General features: G+C 44.8%; 3 protein-coding genes across 3 annotated transcripts; 2 read left to right on the top strand and 1 right to left on the bottom strand.

The window, feature by feature from the left end:
• Positions 1-340: 340 nt before the first annotated feature.
• Positions 341-5,162, top strand: LOC106937588 (alcohol dehydrogenase 1-like). The gene is made up of 9 exons (XM_015019167.1): positions 341-448; positions 2,291-2,392; positions 2,482-2,623; positions 3,005-3,092; positions 3,193-3,412; positions 4,042-4,302; positions 4,374-4,506; positions 4,640-4,778; positions 4,852-5,162. Exons 1-9 carry the CDS (start codon positions 431-433, stop codon positions 4,883-4,885), a joined length of 1,137 nt encoding a protein of 378 aa, XP_014874653.1. The 5' UTR covers positions 341-430; the 3' UTR covers positions 4,886-5,162.
• Positions 5,163-5,850: 688 nt separating this feature from the next.
• On the bottom strand, positions 5,851-15,566 carry metap1 (methionyl aminopeptidase 1). The gene is made up of 11 exons (XM_015019165.1): positions 15,404-15,566; positions 13,600-13,651; positions 13,410-13,519; positions 12,562-12,622; positions 9,756-9,847; positions 9,606-9,689; positions 9,025-9,163; positions 8,095-8,226; positions 7,879-8,022; positions 6,690-6,755; positions 5,851-6,595 (listed from the first exon to the last, which is right to left on the bottom strand). Exons 1-11 carry the CDS (start codon positions 15,518-15,520, stop codon positions 6,429-6,431), a joined length of 1,164 nt encoding a protein of 387 aa, XP_014874651.1. The 5' UTR covers positions 15,521-15,566; the 3' UTR covers positions 5,851-6,428.
• On the top strand, positions 15,519-21,307 carry LOC106937591 (eukaryotic translation initiation factor 4E-1A-like). Its single transcript, XM_015019170.1, is given in 8 exon segments — positions 15,519-15,534; positions 15,537-15,643; positions 17,653-17,756; positions 18,459-18,554; positions 18,625-18,688; positions 19,348-19,461; positions 20,528-20,667; positions 20,738-21,307. Coding segments are annotated over 8 exon segments (756 nt in total). The 3' UTR covers positions 20,853-21,307.
• Positions 21,308-22,385: the final 1,078 nt, after the last annotated feature.

The following is a 22,385-nucleotide window of genomic DNA, read 5'->3' as shown; positions in this document are numbered from 1 at the left end:
GTGATGACTTTAATAATCTAATGTTATGAAAGTCTGACCTCTCCGGGTTAGATACTGTTTGCTGCAGCGGCTCAGGAGCCCGTCTGGTTATCATCTTTATAATTATTATCGTTCTGCTGTCTGAGTCTCACTAAAAGCTTTAATCTGATCGCTTCATGACTTCCGGATCTTATTTCTCGTTTCATTCTGGTTTTAAACAAACTCAACTGATTTTCACCAGTGACTGGAACACGTTTTCCTTAAAGGACTTTTTCTTCCTCTTTCTGCTGGAGCGTCTCGTGTGAAGGTGAGACCCGCCCCGCCCGGACTGGACCGGACCGGACCGGACCCGCATGGCAGCTGCAGGTTAAAGTCCCTGTTCGTGAGCCAGACTGTACGGATCCTCTGTTCCTTCGCTGCTGAATCTCTGGGATCAATCAATCAATCAACCATGTCCACAGCTGGGAAGGTGAGAGGAACCACACAACCACCTGAACGGTCCGTGTATTTTCAGGCTGGTCGTTTTTTCGTTTGACATGAAAAGTGAAAAAACTATAGACTCGTTTTTTCGTTTATTAAACCAAAAGCGGAGGTCGGATAACGGCTCAGCTCGGCTCGTATTCCGATTCCCATTTAGTGCACCAAATGGAAAACACGGAGCTGTCCGTTTCGATTTTTATTATTTCATTTTTGACAAGCGGTTTGAACCGGAAGTTGTCTCTGTGCAGGAGAGTTGACTCCAAATTAATTACATGCCAAATCGGCAAGTAACTAATTTGGTCATGACACCTTCACACAGAAAGCCTTAAACTCCTACTTTGTTTACTATATGGAGCTAATGGCTGCTAAATGCAGCTTCCGATTCAGTAAATGGCTAAAGGGCTAGTCCGCTCAATTTTTACCAACCTTTAATCTGCTCTGATTTAAAAAGACGCTCAAACCGTGACTAGAACATCCTGCCCGTCATTTAAACCCTTTAGTTTTTCCTTTCTGAATAGCATACCAGTTATAATCCGGTATGTCATGAACAAGCATGGGGAAAAGGTTATCCAAAATGTAAAAATGTATCTATTTCTACCAGGTAGGAAATGTTTGAAATAATGTGCCAATTAGATTATTAAAAGCTAAATAAATGTTTGCCTATGGAAGAAGATTTGGGAAAGAAAACAGGTCATCATTCTGACTTTAATCTCAGAATTTGAACTTTAATCTTAAAATAATAATCTTGCACATCAGTTGGTGTTAGGAAAATGTTACAGGCTTCTGTGGTTTAACACACCACACAATACATGTTCAGTCTTTTATAAGTGAAGTATGACTGTCCAACATGAAATGAAAACCTTTGTCCCCTTCATGACACTATTTACTTATAACTGATAACGTCTGATTAGTCAGTTGAAACTGATCAGTTATAAGTAAATAATGAACAACTTCTGAGTTGATTCTTTCCATTATGTCTTAGCTCTGGATTTATAAGCAAGAAACATTAAAATAATTATTTCATATTTAATTTGTATCAACCTGTATGTAGTCAGAGCTTTAAACTCAAATCTTACAAAAATAAATGTCAAAATGTTTTTCATAAAAATGTATTTATTACAATAACATACAAGCAGATATTCAGCCAATGTTTGGGGAATCATGAAAAAATATTCCTATAATTTATGTATATAAAAGATGAGGAGACAGTGAAGAAGACGATGAGGAGGAAGAGGATCACTGGGAGATTCTGGGAAGCTGCATCCAAACCTGGAGCTGAGGCTTCTCCTCTGAGAGCCGCCTGTATCAAACAATAAAAAATAAATAATAAAAAACAGTGGTGAGAGCCAGCTTTTATTTTGGTAGTCCACTTCCGGTTACCGCAAGTGAATATGAGTGATAGCTAAAAATTTAGTTTAATTGATTTAGTTTGTAAACAAAACTTTTAGTTAGCTAACTAGCTCCAAACTAAATTAGCTTTGAGCTAAAAACTGTTTGGAGTTAATTAATGTAGTTTGGTGATGTATATTTAGCTTTCTAACTAAATACTTGGTGAACTAGTTAAACTTTTAGTTAACTAACTAAATAAATATTGAAATCCATAACAAAATATTGCAAGCTACATATTTAGTTTTTTTTAGCTAGCTAACTAAATATTTGCTTTTAAGCTAAAAACATTTATAAATGAATAAAAAGTATGATTAAAATATGCCTGAAAAACGAACCTCCATTTGTTCTCTGACTGGCTAAACCACCCAAACAATCAGCAGCTCATTCTGCGCAGGATCTCAGTGATGATGCATAATAACGGACTGTTCTGTTGGGCTGTCAGGTCATCAGATGCAGGGCGGCGGTGTCCTGGGCGCCCAACACGCCGGCCACCATCGAGGAGATCGAGGTGGCTCCTCCGCAGGCCGGTGAGGTCCGCATCAAGGTGGGAGTCGCCTCTTCTGTCATCAGAAGGACATTGGTAAGGCTGAAGCCCCCTGACATGGCCGTTGTCATGGTTACTTCCTGGCACAGATAGTGGCGACCTCGGTGTGCCACTCGGACCTGTACCACCTGCTGGAAAGCATGACCGAAGACGGCTTCCCCACGGTCCTGGGCCACGAGGGCGCCGGCATCGTGGAGAGTGTCGGACCTGGAGTCACCGAGTTTCAGCCCGGTCAGTCCAAACATGGTGGACAGGAAGCTGATGTTTATGAGACTCTAACCAACCAGTCAACAGGTCACCTGCTGCTGCCTCAACTCCTCCCTTCCTGGAGAACCGGCGGGTTTCTGCCCAGAACCCGCCACCCTTCTAGGAGACGCCATGTAAAACACAGAGTCGCAAATTAATATCGATAATTTGGGTCATTTAGATTGTCAGAAGAGGATAAGAATGCGTCTCGTTTGTCACCATGTCAATCATTCATTACTATATCATAGTTCCTAAATAAATGTTAAGTTTGCAAGCTAAATATTTAGTACACAAATTAAATATTTAGCTTGTACCTAAACGTATAGCTTCAGAGTAAATATTTAGTGTCTCCTTTTGGTCTCCTAGGAGACAAGGCGATTCCTCTTTTCCTCTGCCAGTGTAAGGAATGTCGGTTCTGTAAGAGTCCGAGGACCAACCAGTGTGAGAGAGCATGGTGAGACTGGCCTGCTGCGCTCCATCCTCAGCCTCTTCTGGTGGCATTTTCCCAGTAAAGGACAAACACAGCTCTTTATCTCATTAACTGTCTTGATCAGGACCAGAATTCGTCAAGAAATTATGGCCGGAGTGGAGTCCAGGTTCACCTGTAAGGGGAAGAGGATCCACCAGTTCATGGGAACCAGCACCTTCTCTGAGTACACCGTCATCAACCAGATCGCTGTGACCAAGATCGACCCCGCGGCTCCTCTGGACAAGGTCTGCCTGCTGGGCTGCGGGATCTGCACCGGCTACGGAGCCGCGGTGAACACCGCCAAGGTGGGACGCCACAGGGACCTGAGAGCCGGGCCCGCACTGCCACTAGTCCGCTAACAGCGGAGAACGTTTTACTTAGCGCACTTAGCTTCCCCTAAATTACATTTTCCAGGTAAATTCTAAAGTACTAATTAATTCAGCTGTTTGTAAAACTTTCAGTTAAGTAAAGTTTGACATTAGTTAAGAAGTGTTATTCATTGGAAAATAAAACTTTCTTGTTTCTTGGTTTTAAAGAGTTAAACTGGAACATCTAACTCTTAAAGTATGTAGACGTCATGCTTTTACTTTGAAGTGAGTCAAGACTTTAATAGTAATAATGATGCGACCCGCTCTGGACACATCCTGGATACCAACAACCATGTAGCTTTAGCTTCTGCTAAATATTGTGTTAGTATTGTACCTGAGTGTTTGCTTAAGCTAAATAATACGTTGTATAGTACTTTACCATTAGCTTACACTAAATAATATGTTTAGCATAAGGCTGGCGGCATAAGCTGTTAGCATTTGCTAAGCTAACACATTCAGTTTTAATGTTTTGTCCAATAACAGGCCATGAGATTAACTCTGTTCTGTTTAATCCGGTCCCAGATGGCAGAAGTCTGGGATTACTTTGTGTTTCCGTGTGTGTCCAGGTGGAAGCGGGCTCCAGCTGCGCCGTGTTCGGTCTGGGAGCCGTGGGCCTGGCTGCCGTCATGGGCTGCAAGGCGGCAGGAGCCAGCAGGATCATCGCCGTCGACATCAACCCGGACAAAGCAGAGAAGGCCAAAGAGTTGGGCGCCACCGACTTCCTGAACCCAAAAGACCACAGCCAGCCCGTCCATGAGGTGATCTCTGGCATGACCGGAGGAGGGGTGGACTTCTCCCTGGAGTGCGTGGGGAACGTGGAGGTCATGGTGAGGGACCGATGCTCTGTGTTAGTCTGGAGAGCGGAACCGGGCTGACCGTGTTCTGCTGGTCCGTCCAGCGCAGCGCCTTGGAGTCCAGCATGGAGGCCTGGGGCGTCAGCGTGGTGGTCGGCTGGACCGACATGTTCGACATCGCCATCCGACCGCGCCACCTGATCTGCGGGCGGACCTGGAAGGGCTCCATGTTTGGAGGTGAGCCTGTCTCTGGTTCTGCTCTGGTTCTGCTGACGGTCATGCTGATGACAGCAGCTGTACACGAGTCTTTCACCAGATTACAGTCAGCTTCAAATGTTCTGATCCGTTTGGACCGGATTCTCCGCCTCAGGGTTTAAAGCTAAAGACGGCGTGGCGGGGATGGTGAGAGCCTTCCTGGAGAAGAAGGTGAAGCTGGACGAGTTCATCAGCCACAACATGGCGCTGGAGCAGGTCAACGACGCCATAGAGCTGATGCGGAACTCCCAATGGTACCGACCCGGTTCGTCGCCAACATGCTCACACAGCAGCAGCTGCTCAGTTATTCCTGTGTTTGCTCCACAGCGTCCGGGTCGTCATGAAGGTTTCTCCTGAGTAGAACCAGAGCCGGTCCTGATGTTTGGTTTTATTCTGGGTTTTTATCCTCAGCGCTCCGTCTGCTGGAACATGACGAGGTCCGTCAGCCTCACTGTGCCACACTGTGGCACAGGAAACGTACAGACTGAACTGCATGAAGCAGCCAGAGGAAACCCTGAGTGTTTCTCAGTTTGACAGTCAGAGCTGGGATGGAGACCGCAGAAACATCTCACAAGAAATGATCACATTAATCAATAATACACCGGAAATGAACCGTTTTCCAGTGAATGATTACACATTAAAAAGATGAAACATTGAATTTATGTGTTTGAGTTGGAATTTTCATATATGGAGGACTGATCCTGCCACAGTTGGCAATAAAAATAAAAGGCTTGATAAAGTAATATGGAAAATACTGTATCCAAAAACAAAATCTCAACTTCGAGCTTGGATATAGATGTTGACCAATAGAAGCTGACTGGATTGAAAACACAAAATCTAAATAGACAAAAATCAATGTAAAAAATAAAATAAAAAAGAATATTGAGGAAAATAAATCAAGGAAGCCAATTAACACAATAATATTGGAAATAAAGTGGAAAACTGAATAATAGTAATAATTTAATACTGTTGACAATACATTTGTCAAACTGTATAATCAAATCATTTCTATTTTGTTTGCCAATTTGGACAGGATTGGTTCTCCACATAAACAAGTCACACTGTATACTCATAAGTTGGGAAAGTTTTTATTTGATGTTCCTTATTCCATTTTAGTTGATCTAGTCATTAATTTCTATTTTGTTTGCCAATTTTGACAGGATTGGTTCTCCGTATCAACAAAAAATAAATTGCTTTACGTCACACAGTATAATCGAATAAGTTGGGAAAGTTAGAAGCTGATAAATCCTGGTTATTTTTCCTGGAGCATGACCTCCAGTCTGCCGATCCGGTTTGGATCTCTGGACAAACCGAGTCACACGGAGCTACAGAAGAGTCATTTATTACTCCATCAGAAGTACAAAGACTGCAGAGAAACAACGACGGCATCCAGGTGACGCAGGATGAAGGCGAGACGAGCAGGTCAGAGGTCACACATCCACACGTTAAGGCTCGTTTTGCTACACCAGAGCTCACGGTACCAGAACCTCCGTCATGCAGCAGCTGCATCGTAAGCTAAGCTAGCTCGGGATGGCCGTATGATGATGGTTTGAGTTAAAGCTGCAGCTCTGCGCCACATTCTGCTCTGGAAATAAAGATTTAAACTCTGCTGCCTCTCCAAACCTAAACTCATTCTTTTGGGACTTTTCCAGAACTTTCCAGGAACTTTTTCTACCTGGAGAAGAACCTCGAGGAAGGTTCTGGCAAAGCGTGGGTGAACTTCATAAATATCTGCTTCCTCCTGACGACTCTGACCAAACTGAGAAAACTTTACAGACACATTCCAGAACTTCCACTTCATCTGAGGAACCCATTTTAATTCAGAGTTTCCTTTGAGCTGTGAGTGAGTTTGCGATGCCGGGCGTCTGGTCGGGTCCAGTCCTGGGCGCCGGTTCCGGCGGCGCCTACATCTGGGCCAGGAAGTGAGCGCGGCCGTTGTCCTCCAGCCGGCGCGTCAGAACCTCACAGCCCGTCTCCGTCACCAACAGGGTGTGCTCGAACTGGGCTGACCGTTTCCCGTCCCGGGTCACCGCCGTCCAGCCGTCGGGCCACGTCTCGTCCTGCCAGCCGCCTGGACACACACACACACACACACACACACACACACACCAGGCATTAGCCAGAGCTGGACTGCCGTCCTGCAGGCGACCCACAGCGTCACTCACCCTCACAGATCATTGGCTCGATGGTGAACACATGACCCGGCTTCATGACCCCAACCGCTTTGTTTTCTGGGGAAAAAGACAGAAATGAGGGTGATGGAAAGAGTCCCGACCAGATTCTGTATGGCAGGCCGTTATAGCATGAAATTCACTTCATCAGAAATCAAACATGTTAGTTCATTATAGGGGCAGTAATACAAATTTTCCATTTTAAAGAACAATCCACTCTCAGTTATTATAAAAATCATGCAACTATCGAATACAACTTTACTTCCTGATTTAGCACTTTAAATTGGACCTCTGTCTCTTTAAAACCTCCTTCTCTTCCTGAAGCTCCACCTCCAGGAAGTCATCCCAACATGGCTCCTCTGTTAACCCTTTAATGGTTTTACCAGCCTCGCTCTGAGCAGCAGCTCCGATAATGACCTCAGCAGCTCCATCAGCTGTTTGCTAATTGCTGCTGGCTAGTCTGAAGGAGCTGAGAGGGGGAGGAGCTGCGCCTCGAGGGCGGGGCTAGGTCCACCCAGGCATTTTGCACAGCTGAATGGTTGCCATGTAAACAAAGTATTTCTCAAACATGACAGAATAAAAGAAACACTGCAGGTTTGTTTATGACGAGGGAAAAACATTAAAATATGATGAAAGATCAAAAAGTCGATTTTACATGATATTGGCCCTTTAAGATATCTCTAATTAAATTCTGGCTAAACAAGAAACACAAATTTAGTCATTTTCAGCTCGAGGAAGCAGACTTTAAAATCTTGAGTGAAATTAGTGATATGAAGGGAGAGACTACATCAAAGCACTCCTCTTGTATCCACCATGTTTTTCTCTTTGGTTTCATGATAAACAGGACAGAAAACATCCAGATTTCTGAAGACTGAAATTGACTGAAAATCTGACATTTTCAGACAATTTTATGCAGAAAACCCCAAATTCTGCAGGCAACTGATCGGACAGCACAGTGGCATCACATGGGTCTTTCTTAATTCAGATATAAAATATTCATGGCTGGGCCTTTAAAGCGTTTAAGATTTTAACTCACTCTCAACAAAGTTTTTGAACTGAAGATGTTGCATATTTTGTCAATATGTTTTGATAAAAATGCGTGTAATAAAATTCATTTTCAGATTTGTGGAATGTGGTGATTTCATGTTAAACTGGCCTGCCGTAGCTTCCCGCTGCGACTCACTGGCGTAATGTGGGACGTTGGGTGCCGTGTGGAAAAGCCGGTGGATCCCATGGCCGCAGTAGCTGCGCACCACGGAGAAGCCGTTGGCCTGAGCGTGCTTCTGGATGATGTTCCCCAGCTCCCGGTAGCGCACCCCGGGCTTCACTGTGGGCGGGGGCGACACTAGGGTCAGACACCATCAGACACCAAACACATGGCAGCGGAGCGCCTTCATACCCGAGTCGATGGCTTGCATCAGGCATTCGTACGTCGTCTGCACCAGCCTCTTGGCTCCTTCCTCCACCTCGCCCACGAAGAAGGTCTCATTCAGATCGCCATGGAAACCGTTATGGTAGACGGTGATGTCCACTGCGGAAGACAAACATGTCCAACTCAATTAGGGTAAAATCAATTAACCAGATCAATCAATTACTGGAATAACTGTCGACTAATTTAGTAATCGATTGATCGTTAACTGGAGGATGCAGACTGTAAAAACAATCCGCATCCTTTGCAACAAATGATGAAGTGTTTACTAAAGGAATGCTGTTGTAAAACATTTATTTCTCATTTTAAAAAGGAATTATTTGCTCATTTGCATCTTTTAATCAGTTCCTCCTGGACTTTGGGATTGTTGTGATTTTTTCCCAGTCAAACTCACTGATTTTGTGGTTCTACATTTCTGCTAAATGTGAATTTTCTAACTCGTCACTTGAAGTCAGGCTGAGACGGCAGAGTAGTAGAGTAAATACTGCCACCTGCAGGTGGGAGTTGGAGTCACTTCAACCCAAAGTTTTCAAACACTTTTGCAATAAACTCAGAATTAATCATTACTGTGAAAAAATGCTGCCATTTGTTGATTTTGGTGAAAAACTGGTCAGACTGATAATATATTTATTATGTATACAAAAAGGCTCAAGAGGAAAGTTAAAAATGAAAAATCTGCATAATGTGGAAATCTTTTATCCGATTAATCATCAGAAGCTGCAGAAAGGAGGATCTGCCATGTGGGGGGGTCTGACTGAAGGATAATGAAACGATCCGTCTTGTCAGAGCGGAGCGGCGGGAGACGAGTGGCAGCAGAGAGAGGCTAAAACTGGATGAAACATTCATCATTAATACCCCCTGATCCTCCCCAATGCCCCTCCCATGCCCCGCCCAGCAGACCGTTGAGGATGTCTCCGTCCTGCAGAGCTCTCCGGTCCGGGATGCCGTGGCAGATCACCTCGTTGACAGACGTGCAGCAGGACTTGGGGAAGTTGTAGTAGTTGAGAGGAGACGGGTAGCACTTCCTCGCCACGCAGGCCTGGAACACACAGAACCAGCAGCTGGTGGGCGCCGACCCAGCAGAACCAGCAGCAGAACCAGCAGTGGCTGCATCAGAGCAGAGCCACGTAGAACCGATCAGAGCTTTCATTACTGATCAGCTGTTATGATGACGGCGCTCTGAGATGCTCTCAGCAGACAGATAATGTGAACATAAAGCCGCTCAGACGTTAGCAGGTTTCCCTCTGGGGAGCCGTCCTGCTGCAGCCTGAAGCCAAATCTGTGAAAACACGACGCAGCTGATGCTAATGAAAGAGCTTAGCTGCTGATTCACCTGGAAGCTGAGGAAACGTCTGAGCAGCTTCTCTCTCCCTCTTCATTTCCAGCATGACCTGAAATCTGCTGGCAGTTTTCTATGTTTCTGTCTCCGTGTGACTCAGCAGAAGGAAATCGTTCTGCTCTGCGTGTTTCTGCTGCCATACCAGATGAACGGCGTGGTCAATCTCCTCTGTCGTGACGCCCGGCTTCACCATCAGGGCGGCGATGTCCAGGACTTCCCGTGCCAGCTGCACAGAGGTTAGAGGTCAGAGCACATCTTCACACAGTGAGAGGTCAGAGGTCGGCGGAGTTACCTTGCACACCACTCTCATGCCTTCGATGTCCTCAGGAGACAGGATCTTGATCTGAGACGTCCCCTTCAGGAACTGTTCGGACTCAGACATCCCTGTGGGATAGAGACAACCACCATCAGTCACATGACCTCTGGACGACCTCTAAGAGCAGCTGCTGGTCGTCCTCTCAGACACACAGCAGGGCTTCAGTAACTCTGATTCCATCACAGCTGAAGGACTCATCAGTTACACTGTAAATAGGCATTACAATAAAATCTTTACTGAGTTTTACCTTCTGTGGCGCCTGACTCCTGCAAGCTTAGAGAGGTTAAACATTATTAGAGACCAAACTACATGAACTACAGCATAAGCAGGAACTACCAGAAAGCAAAGCAAGGATCCCAACAGGCAGATTTCCTACAGGAACCTGAACGCAACACTCTGCAGTTTCAACCTTCCAGGCTCAGATTTTAGTTTAATCTGTTTTTCAGACTGAAATGTTAAACGTTCGCCTGATGAACCGACAGAAGACAAGCCAGTTTCTATGGGTTCATCATTCACTTCAGTCCAGTGAATGATGAACTCCGGTCCACTCCAATCCAATTCCAGTCAGTTTGCCTAGTCAAAGTCCGGTTGGGTTGGTCAGGTGCGAACGCTAATCGACCTCTGACCTCTAGTCCTCCAAAAATCAGTCTGGGTTCGGTTTGAATGTGAACGCCAAGCGGACCAGTGACCGCTCCAAAAGCAGGAAGTGGACTACAGCACAGGGCATTCTGGGTAAATACAACCAAAGCTAACGTGCTAGCCTAGCACTAGCAGCAGAAATGCTAGTGCTAGGCCAGCATTTCTTTAGCCAAAGACTAAAGAGAAATCCTCCAACCGCTAAAATCTGACGCCTCCATCTTGTTTCCATCTGGTGAAGAAGGAAGTTGCTCTCAGTGTCTTCAGAGGTTCTTGTGTCATTTCCTTCAGGGGTTCTTGGTGCAGCGCCCCCACAGGCCAGGAGGGGAACAGGTTGGTTTGACAGAGCAGAGAGAAAGAGAACCGCAGCAGCTCGAGGTGGAACAGATATTCTGGTTCCAGTAGAACCGGTCGACCGGACCACCAGGAGGAAACAGACCGAGTCCCTGCAGCATTTCCTGTGTCTTCCAGCTAAAGATCCAGGAAATGCTGGAGGAAATGCGTTCCTGGGAGCCCTTTGGGATTCTCCTGGTAGGACAGGCGGCTGGAGAGAGAGAGGGAAGTCTGGAAAGGTGACATGAAAATGAAGTCGGGTTTTCGTGTTCTGGAAGACTTTGAGATGTGGAAACTGTTTAAAGACCGAGTTGAAACCCTTCATAAAGCTCCAGCAATTCAGAATGTTATTAATATAATATGAAGCAAGAAAACCAAAAGAACCGTTTCAGTTTATAGTTCAGAGATTGGTGCAGAGTGTTTTCTGTAAAGCTACGGGGAGAAATAATAATATGTCTTCTAATGAATGCAGAGCTAACAGAAAGCGAGCCTCAGCAGACTGGAGCAGCACATGAAGAGCTTATAGCGAGCAGGCGTCTCGTTGTGACAGCTCTTCCAGCCTGAATCCTAAACAGAAGAAGCATGAAAGGCTCCTGGCGGCGCCATGAATAACTGGCTGCTCCTGCAGGGCTGCGCTCAGCTGCAGCTCTAATGACACTCACGCTGCCGAGTCCGACTGCAGCAGGAGGAATGGGAAAACACGAGCAGTTTTACTCAAAAACAGCCGTTTAGCCCAAACGGGCCTCATTAATCACTGATTACGTCCAGCGCCCAGCAGGACGCTGCAGGTTGAGCGGTTGCTTAGGAACAGAGCGCTTCAGAGCACCTGCATGTAAAATACGGCCTCATAGCACTCTGGCTGGCTTTCTGAGACATTAGTCCGCGTTAACAAACAGTCGGCTCCGAAGGGAGACGGTAACCATGGCTACCTGAGTACGGATGGATCTGTGGGTACAAAGGTTGCCATGGCTACGGCTCAGCCCATAAATAAACCCAATGTGAAGCGACACAAGATGGTCCGATCAGAAACCACAGGCAGCCGCAGGGTTAACCGTCCTGATGGAGAACACCGAACCGACCGGACCCGACCAGATCCGGCCCGACTGGACCAGACCCGACCGGACCAGACCAGATCCAGACCCGACCGGACCAGACCCGACCAGATCCGACTTGACCGGATCCGACTTGACCGGATCCGATCCGACTGGACCAGACCTGACCGGACTGGACTCAACCGAATCCGACCCGATCGGATCCGACCCGACCAGACGAGGAACTGTGTGGTTCCATCTGGCCCGGGTCCAGAGCCCGGACAGTTGGGTTAAACTGGTTCGGTTCTGAACACAAACAAATTGCAGCTAACTCCCTGTGGCGCTCGCCCCGCTAATGTGGGCGGAGCCAAAATACTCAGAGGCGTGGCCAAGAGTGGCTATGGTCCGGATGACAGAAGCCCTGTTGCCAACTTAGCAACTTTGTTGCTATACTCAGCAACTTTTTTTTTCTTTCAGAAAAGCAACTAGAAACAAATCTAGCAACTTATCAAAACATGGGGCCAGTTACAGTTTAGAGCCCGAGCATCAGGTTTTAGCAGTCCACTTAGAGCCAAACGGTCACCTTCAGAGGAAAAGACATCAGTTAGGATGATAACGACCAGGAGACTCTCATCAACTGGAAACCAGTGGATCTGTCCACAGTCAAACCTGTTATGGACTGAGACAGTGTCAACCAAGAAAGAATCCACTGCCTTGACAAACACCTTAAAGCTGGCCTGTTACCTGTCCTGATTGTGTAGAGCCATGAAAAGTTCTGTTACCTCTGGGATGATCCGCATAGTCGGGTCTTTGGATGTCACCTGGAACCGGTCGCATGGGTGTCTGGCAGAGGAACCAAGAAACAACAATTAGTCCGCTTCAACCCGACTCCGGTCCGTTTCAATCTAACTCCGGTCCGCTTCAACCCGACTCCCGTCCGCTCCAACCCGACTCCCGTCCGCTCCAACCCGACTCCGGTCCGTTTTAATCTAACTCCGGTCCGCTTCAACCCGACTCCGGTGCGTTTACTTAGAAAGTTCGGTTTGTCTGGAAAGGTGTGAATGCAAAGCGAACTCTGGTCCACCTGTAATCTGGGACTGGGACCGGTTCAAGTGAACTCTAGTTCGGTTCTAATCCATGTGTGATTTTATTCTCATATTATTACGGCTTTATGTCAAACAACAACTTCAGTGTCATATTACAACTTCATTTTTTATAATATTTTGATTGACTATTATATGACTTTTTTCTTGCTATATTCTGACTTTATTCCCTTTTTCTCTGAGCCTGGCCCCAATACTCCGTCGTAATAAAATCTGCAGATCAAACTTGGTGGCGATTTTCTCTTTGCTCTTTTGGAAACAATACAGTAATGAACAGTTTCCATTACAGTCGTTTCCAAGGAAACATTAAGAGTTTTGTGTGATTTCACCAGGGGACTAATAATCCTGAGCTCAACTGGATGGACGGATCATGTAGACAACGTTAAAGAGAAAGACTGGAGGTAGAGTTTTCCAGATCATTTTGTCCTCCAACAGATAATTCCTAAATCAACTTCCAAACTTTCCCAGCCAGTTGAGGAAGTTTGCATTATTAAAGAGTGAATATCAGACACGGAGGGAGAGTTCACCAGTGGATAGTGTGGCCGTAGTTTGCCTGTGTAGCGGTATCCCAGCCAGGGATCTGTGTTGGTGTCCTTCTCCATGCAGTTCTTAGCTTCAGTCTGGTGCTTGTCTTCCTCTGGAAAAACAAAACGTGACTCAGGTGACTTCGTCTGGACTTTAACAGGACTCCATGACGCACAGAGCCGGGGGACATACTTGCTTTTTTGTGGAGCAGCTTGTGAGACGTCCAGCTGCCCTTGAAACATTCCTGCAGAGAGAAACGTGTTCAACTGGCTGAAACATGCAAGGATCATATCCCCTACTCCAGCGTCTCTCTGCCTGGATTAAGTTTAAAAAGAAGCGGCAAAAGCAAAGGAGGTGGATTAGCAGAGCTGGCTAACGACTGATCCATCCAGGACACATTACTGCAGAATATCATCTCTGCTCATACCTGTCAAGTTTTGGACTTGAAAATACAGGAAATGTCGCCGTCTGCTCGGTGTTGTCAGAGCGGAGGGGGAGCGACACTAACGTTAGGGGGACGAGTGACGCAACACTACTGTAGACGTGAGGAGGGAGACAAGCTATGGAGAGAGCAGGGGGTGATGCAAGTGAGCGGGGATGGAGGGCGGGGCGCACAATACAGGATATTTAAGAGACGACATTAATATGGGAGGCAAAATACAGTACTTTACCAGAAAAAGCGGGAGACTTGACAGGTATGATTCTGCTGCCTGGATAATGAGCTGCTAGCATGTTGGTCATGAGACCTTATACAGCAACAGTCGGCAGTCAGAGGCCTAAGAGATTGGCTGGAAGACTGACTGCTACTGGAGTCACAGCATCACCATCCACAGTGACTCTGAAGTATCTTGGATATGATTTTGATGCACGATAAATTGGCCCAGAAATTATTGCAATAAACAACAATACTGTCATTTTCATACAATTTTCAACTAATATAAAATTTAAAGGCATATTAATGCAAACACATCCTCTACAATAATAAAAAGAATCTTTAAATTTATTTTAAAAATTTAACATTGGAAGTGGAAAATATCTTAAACATCCAACCGAAACGAAAAAGGAGACTTACACAGGGAAAACAGCAGAAGAGCCAGTTAAGACTTTATTAAAAAAGAAAGTGGAGCACTTCTTTTTTAAGTTTGCAACATTTTTCAAAATATTGGCTTTTCAATTGTATTTAAAATTGTATTTTGTAGGAAACATTTCAGCATCTCTTTATGACTGTGATCCAAATTTAAATTATGGAGCTCATTTTATTTCATCATGCAATTAATGGATTAACAGCTTCTGGTGACAGCATTTAATTTCCCTTTGGGGTAAATGGAGCATCTTTTAAGTTGAATTGAACAAACAGCAGCTTCCGGATGGACAGGCTGCGATCAGCAAAGCAAACTCAGAATATCATCAGTGAAACGCGTCTAGCCCAAAATCTGTCCGTTTTGGACGATAAAGAACCAAAACAACAGATGCTCAGCTGATCGCAGTGATGCAGGAAGCAGACTCCAGTATTACCAGTAAAACCAGTGATAGCCTCCCTAAAGTTGCATTCACATGTCTGAGGGGGGTTTGGTTTCGGTAGAGACACAGATCCAACAGGGTGGCTCAGCAGAGTGTCCTGCTAAAGGCTTTTAATGTGTGGTTTTCACACAGCGCGTCTCTTTTAATAAGTAATGTGAGCCTGTTGGCTCTTCCATCACTCACTACAGCGAGTTAGCTCGCTAAACGTCTCTCCTGGGCCTTAAAAATGTAAGAACAACATAATACAAACGCTCACTGGCACACTGTGTATAACTTCCAGCCTTTATACAATTAAACAACTAAAATATGTTCACAAACGTTGTCTAAATAAGTTTGTAAGCAGCCTGAAGACACGTTAGCAGCCTAACAGCTGAGTTAGCAGCCTCGTGATGTGACAGCGGGCCCGGCCGGCCGGGGGTCTATGGACCCGGTGAGGGCGTTCCCGACCGGGCAGAGCGGAGAAAAACAGCCGTACCTGCGAGCAGAAATAGGAGCCTTGAATACCGAGCTTGATACATGTGGGACACTGAAGTTTGGCGTCCCTGCTGCAGCCCTCCGTCTCACACTCCCTTCTGGCCTCCGTGCTCGCCATGCCTTCGTCTGCAGGACGGGGGGGAAGAGGCGGAGCTACTGCAGCCCAGTCACGTGGCACAGCTCCGACCAATCAGCGCGCACTTTCCGAACAGAGATTTGTAAGATGGCTACCGCCGAACCGGTGAGTACTTCTCTGTGAAGAACGTTTCAAAGCATATGGAGGGTCTTCTGGTCTAAATTAGAGCCTCAGATTAGACCCAGAGCTGACCTGAAACCTTGAAAAGCGTTTCCACGTTTTGGAATTGAAGTTGCTGTGATTACATCGGGTGTTTTGGGGAGTTTTAAAGCTGTTGTCTGTGCCACGACCTGCTGGGCGTTGAGGAGGAATGTGGAGATCTCCCAACTTTGAGCGAGCGGACGAGCAGCAACATGAGATCCTTCGTGAACATTAATCTCTGCTCAGATGCTGCATGTTGCTGTAAAACGACGCACACGTCGCTGTGCGAACTATTCGCTGACTGAACGCCGTCAAAATGTTCGTGTTGCTTCTTGTTTAAAGTGTTGGGAACATTTCAGCTGTCACAACTGGCCTGCACTGGTCCGAGCTGACCGGGATGCTGTCGGCTCCAGATGCCCCCCAACTTAAAGGTTTTTGGCTTAAATTATATGATTTAGGATATATTTTTATTTCAAGCTAGCTCCTAATTATTTTTAATGTAATTTCACTTTGAATTACTTCGAACCAGGGCCGTATTTACAAGGATGTGGGTTCCTGGGCTGAACTCGGTGTTGTTGCCCCATCCACTAAAGAAAAAATATTTTATTAATGCAAATTACAGTTGATTAATAGGTAGTAGTAGCACTATGTTAATCCCAAAAATGTATTATACCTACAGTAAATTACTATTGTTAAATACAATTTTAATGCCTAAATATTGTTTATATCCATAAAAATCCCAATATATTACTAGAACTCCTATGAATTTTGTATAAATATACATACAATGTTTACAGTCTTTGGGCCCCTCAAAGGAAAACATGCAGATTCACATTAAAGTAAAAAAAATATATATAAAACAGAAAAATATAAAGGACAGGACAGTAAGTTTATTTGTATAGCACATTTCAACAACAAAGCAGTTCAAAGTGAAAATAAGGGCAATTTTACAACATAAGAAAAATAGTACCATACAGTTATTAAAAATAACACATTCAGGTTAAAAGAAATGTGCAACTCTATAGGTACATTTTTAAAAAGTGCATAATTTTTTAATAGAAAATATCAACAGACTACAATAAATTTAAACAGCATAAATATCACCAAGGCTGTAAACCCCTGATGCAGTGATGGTTGCAGAGTCTAACAGCTGCTGGGAGGAAGGATCTGTGATAACGCTCCTGTGTGCATGTAGGATGCTTCCATCTGGCCTTTCTGTTTTATAAAATCACACCTGAAACATAACAGAAACTGATATTTACATTTTAGCTCCAGCTAAATAAAACAACCAATTCCACTTTATGATTTCTGCCTCCAATATTTATGTAAATCCCACAATAAAAATACCCATAACAGCTAATATAATGCACTGCAGTGACACACAGAGAGATCTGAGTGCTGGTTTGGTTAAGTGATGTGTAGTTTAATAAAATATAAACTGTTAGATAGAAAAGTACAGATTTTATAATGTTAAAACATTTGCATGAATGTACAGAGATATGAAAAATTAGTGGAAATGAAGCAAAAATAGAAAAGCTGCTTTAACAAACTATTTGCACCTTTTCTATTTCTATACAGCAGCAGACAAACTATTGATCAGTTAATCAAACTCATTGATTAACTGATCACCACCTCTGAGGAAGCAGGATTTATTTTTTTTTGTCGTTTGCTGCTCTGAAGCTCAAAGGCAGATAACTGCAAGCTACCAACCTGGGAAGGGTCAAAGGTCATGTCCATCACAGAGCAGATTATTCCCAAGAGGAAAACGTCTCGGATGTTCCAGCAGATTCAGACCAGGAAGTCCATGTCGGACTCTACAGGCCTCAATTAGCAGGTCAAAGGTCAAAGGTCATGACCCTGCAGCAGTAAGGCTTCTCTGTGGAAACCAGATGGCGGACAGGAAGCCGCTGTTGGGTCAGGGGGTGTAGAGCTGCGTAGAGTCCGTTCACTGGTTCTGCCTGTCTGTTGCCTAGGAAACCAATCCGAGTCCGCCCCACGCCGAGGAAGATGGAGCCGAGGATTCTGGGAAGGAGATGGTGAGCCCAGAGGCCTACATCAAACATCCGCTGCAGAACAGGTCAGCTTCTGCTCGTCACACACACACAGGTTCCCTCACAGCCGTGATGTCACGGGTTCAAAGGTCACCACAGGGAAGGACGTGACGAGGAGGTAGAAACAGCAGGTGCCTTTGATAGAAGAAGAGCTGAGTTTAAATATTCCAGATTTCCTTAGGAATATGATTTTATTCAGTTATTATTATTATCAATAATAATAATAGAGGCTTACTTCACAGAATATAGATCAGTCAGAGCTGGATCATCCAACTGTTCATCTATCCAACTGATCCATATCTAAAGATCATCCAGATATTAATCTGACCTTCTGACCTTTCAGATGTTTTGTCGTGGTCTTAAAGGGCCAGTCATCTGGATGTTGAACCGGTGGAGGTTCAGGATCAGAGTAAAGATGGAGGAATTAGCTCAGATTACGGCTTTAATCTGTCCTTCTGTTTGGTGGCCGTTCATCATCTGACCGTTTCTGTCCGTATTCGGCTTCAGTTTCAGCTCTGCTCTCATTTTGACTCCAGTTTTATTCCTCATTCTTCAGCCTGTCGCCGTCTGGGCTGTAGAGAAGATGCAGCGTCACATTTTATTCAACTAAAAGTGGAAATATGATTCACGGAGCAATTTCCCTCCAAAGCACCCAGCAGATCCATTCAGCAGCTCTCCGGCTCCATCTCATCAGCTCTCCCCTGTTTTTTATTTCCTGCTCCACACAGATGGTCTCTGTGGTTCTTCAAGAACGACAAGAGCAAAACATGGCAGGCCAACCTGCGCCTCATCTCCAAGTTTGACACGGTGGAAGATTTTTGGGCGTAAGCAGCAATTAATGTCAGCTTCTCCTCCGGTGATGGAGGGATTGCTCACAGCTGCTCTGTGTTTCAGCCTCTACAACCACATCCAGCTGTCCAGCAACCTGATGTCCGGCTGCGACTACTCCCTGTTCAAGGTGTGTGGCTTCACCGCATCATGTGCTGAAACTACAGGGCAGCAAAGTTACCAAAGACAGGGAAAGTAATTATGAAGCATTCTCACCGATGGTGTTTGTTTTTCTCTTCATTATGTTTTTCAGGTCATAATTCATTCATATATCAAAATGTTCAGCTTCTTAAGTAATTTGAATATCATTGAAAATTCTACAAAATTCAACAAAAACTTTGACAGCTTTCTACTTCTGCCTACACTGCAAAAACACGGAGTTTTACCAAGTCATTTTCTGATGCACATATTTGAGTTAATTTTAAACTAACTTAAAATATTTTTTCAGCAAAATAGAGAGACTTGTTTTAAGTAAATAATTTCTTAATATTGATGAAAAGTTTCATTCCATTTCAGATTATTTCAGTTATAATGAGACATTTTTCCCATTAGTTAATTTATCTAACAATAATCTGGGACAATCTGGAATCATCAAACAGAAAGTGGATCAAGGAAACCAGTTTTTAGCTGCAATCTGAATGTTTGAGTTCAGATCATTGAAATCTGTGCAGCTTTTCTCAGCAGATTTGCTGATTTTTTAAAGTTGAACTGAAAAATGTCTCGTTGCTGCTGAGTCTCTGCTGTCAGCTGCAGATGTGTGAGTAGAAACATGCTGATGTTTGGCTGCAGGACGGCATCGAGCCCATGTGGGAGGACGAGCGGAACAAGCGTGGCGGACGCTGGCTGATCACGCTCACCAAGCAGCAGCGGAGATTAGACCTGGACCGCTTCTGGCTGGAGACTGTAGGTGGACCTGGGCCTCCATGGAGGGCAGCAGCCATTACCTGCTGCACTCACTGTTACAAACTGATTCTCTGCCGTTCCACTTGTTGGTGCAGAAATGGATGATTACCCCCAGAGCCACGGATCAGAGGCTTTTAGTGTTGCTGCCTTCAGTCTGATGCATGTCTCTCACAACGCAGCTGGTTCTGTTTAAAATCTGGTCCAGTTGAATATTGTACCTGTATCTTTGGACTGGATCTCTAGATTAATTTACTTCCTTTAATAGTTTATAAACTGTTCAGAATGATGCAAACAGCAGCAGGTATCCTGAGTATTAAACAGAAACCATGATGAGAAATCCATCAAACCTTCAGACCTGGGAACTCTGACAGCAGCTTTCAGGCACGGCAGAGGCAGCATCATGCTGAGAGGAACCCAGATAAGAGAAGCTTGTTGATGGCAGCAAAAACAGTGCGATCAACGTTTAACCAGGGAATTCAACCAAAGATTAGGGGTGTACTGATATCACTAACCCCAGCAGCGAGCCCCGCTAACTAAAACGTTAAGATACGCTAACGCTAAACCGCTATTCATGAAGATTAGTTCAGCTACAGAGCTACACCCACATTGCAAATATCAGTAATAACCAGTTAAGCCCTTAAGTTAACTAGTATAGCTAAGCACTATACCAATACAGTGTCACTAAAGAGAAGTACCAACATTACACTTAGCATGAGCTAAGGCTAAAGTGCTATACTAACATGATATTTAGTGGAATCTAATGCTAAACCGCTAAATTTATTTATGTTGACACCATTTTTGCATCTCAGCTGGACAGGAAACAGACCCACTTCAAAATAAGAGCATGAACATAAACGTGTAAATTCTTGAAGAATGTTTAATAGTCGATGACTAAACCTGTAACACAGATATGGAACATTATTCAACTGAAAGTTAAACTGAGTAAATTAGCAGATTAATTTGGGGGAAGCTAAGCGCTAAATGTTTTCAAAGTTAGCACAGACTTAGCGGAGGTTATCTCAGTCAAAAGCGCTGACTCATGGAGTCTTTTCCTTCCTCCAATCAGCTGCTGTGTTTAGTCGGAGAAGCTTTTGACGACTACAGCGACGACGTCTGTGGAGCCGTCGTCAACATCCGCAACAAAGGGGATAAAATCGCCGTGTGGACCTCCGACTATGAGAACCGGGAGGCTGTGACACACATAGGGTGAGGCGGGCCGCCGCACTGAGCATGTGCAGACCGTGTTTCCACGCCGCTAACGCTTCCTCTCCCACAGGAGGGTTTACAAGGAGCGACTGGGGCTCCCCATGAAGATGACGATCGGCTACCAGTCTCACGCCGACACGGCCACCAAGAGCGGCTCCACCACCAAGAACAAATTCGTAGTCTGAGAAAAATGCCTCATGTGCCTCTTTTCATTTTCCTTGTCTTATTTGTTGGTGTTTACTTTGCTACAAAGACTCTGCGAAACGCAATCTGGAGGAGGAGGGACGTCCAACCTACACGCCAAAATAACCAGAACCGGCCTGTCTGCGGCGGCCATGACACTAACAGAGAGGCATGGAGAGACGCAGAGCTGCACTCTGATCAGTTAATCCTTTGATTTTTAAACATGTTTTGTGTTGAATGGCAGGGAATCCTGAACGCGTTCTGGCCTCTGGTTGCTGTAATCCTTAATGACATTAAAACACTTTTAATTTATTATATTAATCTGCCTGCACATTATTACTGACTTAAACCTTTTGATTGTGCTTTTTTGTGCCTTGAATTGTTGAAACCTTTTTAAAGTATTTCATGACTCATATCCATTTGAGTGTTAATATAAATAAAACTGGTTTTGCAATTATTCCCGGCGTGTTTCTGTTTCTGGATGACATCATGGCTCTTAGGAACCAAAGTGATGGCTGCAGCAGCTCCGGATCAGCACAGGCTGCAGCACAGCACTGATCTGCTGTTTGATCCGCTGCCTGGTGGAAACGTGTTGCTAACCGTTAAGCTGAGCTGATTGGTCACATGATCCCAGCAGGAAGAAGCCTGATGTAGTTGATAAAAGCTGCTGACAGCAGTTCTGTTGATTCTTATCCTGTTCTGAATTTTGGCATTAATTGTAACTTTCTCTATGATTCAGTTATTGGTGATTGAACAAATATTCTCTTTTGCCTCTCCTTTTGTTTTTTCCTAAATCCACCTTGTCTGTATCTGTAGTAAAGCAGGACTGAATCCTCGCAGTGTTGGCCTGTCGCAGGACACACAACCATGCACACACACACAGGTACTCATCTGACAGTCATGTTTTTGGACTGTGGGATGAAACCGGAGTACCTGGAGAAAACCCAGGGAGAACATGCAAACTCCATGCAGAAAGACTGGGGCCGGGAATCGAACCCAGAACCTTCTTGCTGCGAGCAACAGCTCTACCAACTGCACCACTGTGCAGCCCGTTTCTGAGCTGTTCTGGAACAATTCAGCCAAATGCAGCTAAACTTCATCCAGATAGGTGATGACGATCAGCTATCAAGTCTCATAAAAGACAATCTCGTCTATTAAAAATCAAGATTTCTGCATGACAGATTTCCTCATAACATTTATCTGAGTATCATCAAAATGTTCCAACATGCGCATCAAGAAATCACCCAGATTAACAGAAAGAGACTTTTATTTTTTTATCTCATTGTTTACAGCTTTAAATCTGCAGCTTCTGATGCTAAAAGGCTGATTTTACAGCTCACTGTGATGTCACACACGCACGCACACACACACACACACACACACACACACACACACATACTTGCACACACCTCTTATGTGAGTGTCTGGTTTATTTCTCACCTGCAGCTTTGATGCTCACAATTCAGTAGGAAGAGAAATTAAGTTATAGCAGAAACAGACAGGATGGATGGATGGATGGATGGATGGATGGATGG

The sequence above is a fragment of the Poecilia latipinna genome, unplaced genomic scaffold, assembly GCF_001443285.1.
Source record: "Poecilia latipinna isolate Pla-1442-1.1 unplaced genomic scaffold, P_latipinna-1.0 Scaffold2385, whole genome shotgun sequence".
Lineage (NCBI taxonomy): Eukaryota > Metazoa > Chordata > Actinopteri > Cyprinodontiformes > Poeciliidae > Poecilia > Poecilia latipinna.
The sequence above is the reverse complement of the archived record's forward strand: the minus strand, read 5'-3'. Positions and strand labels throughout refer to the sequence as shown.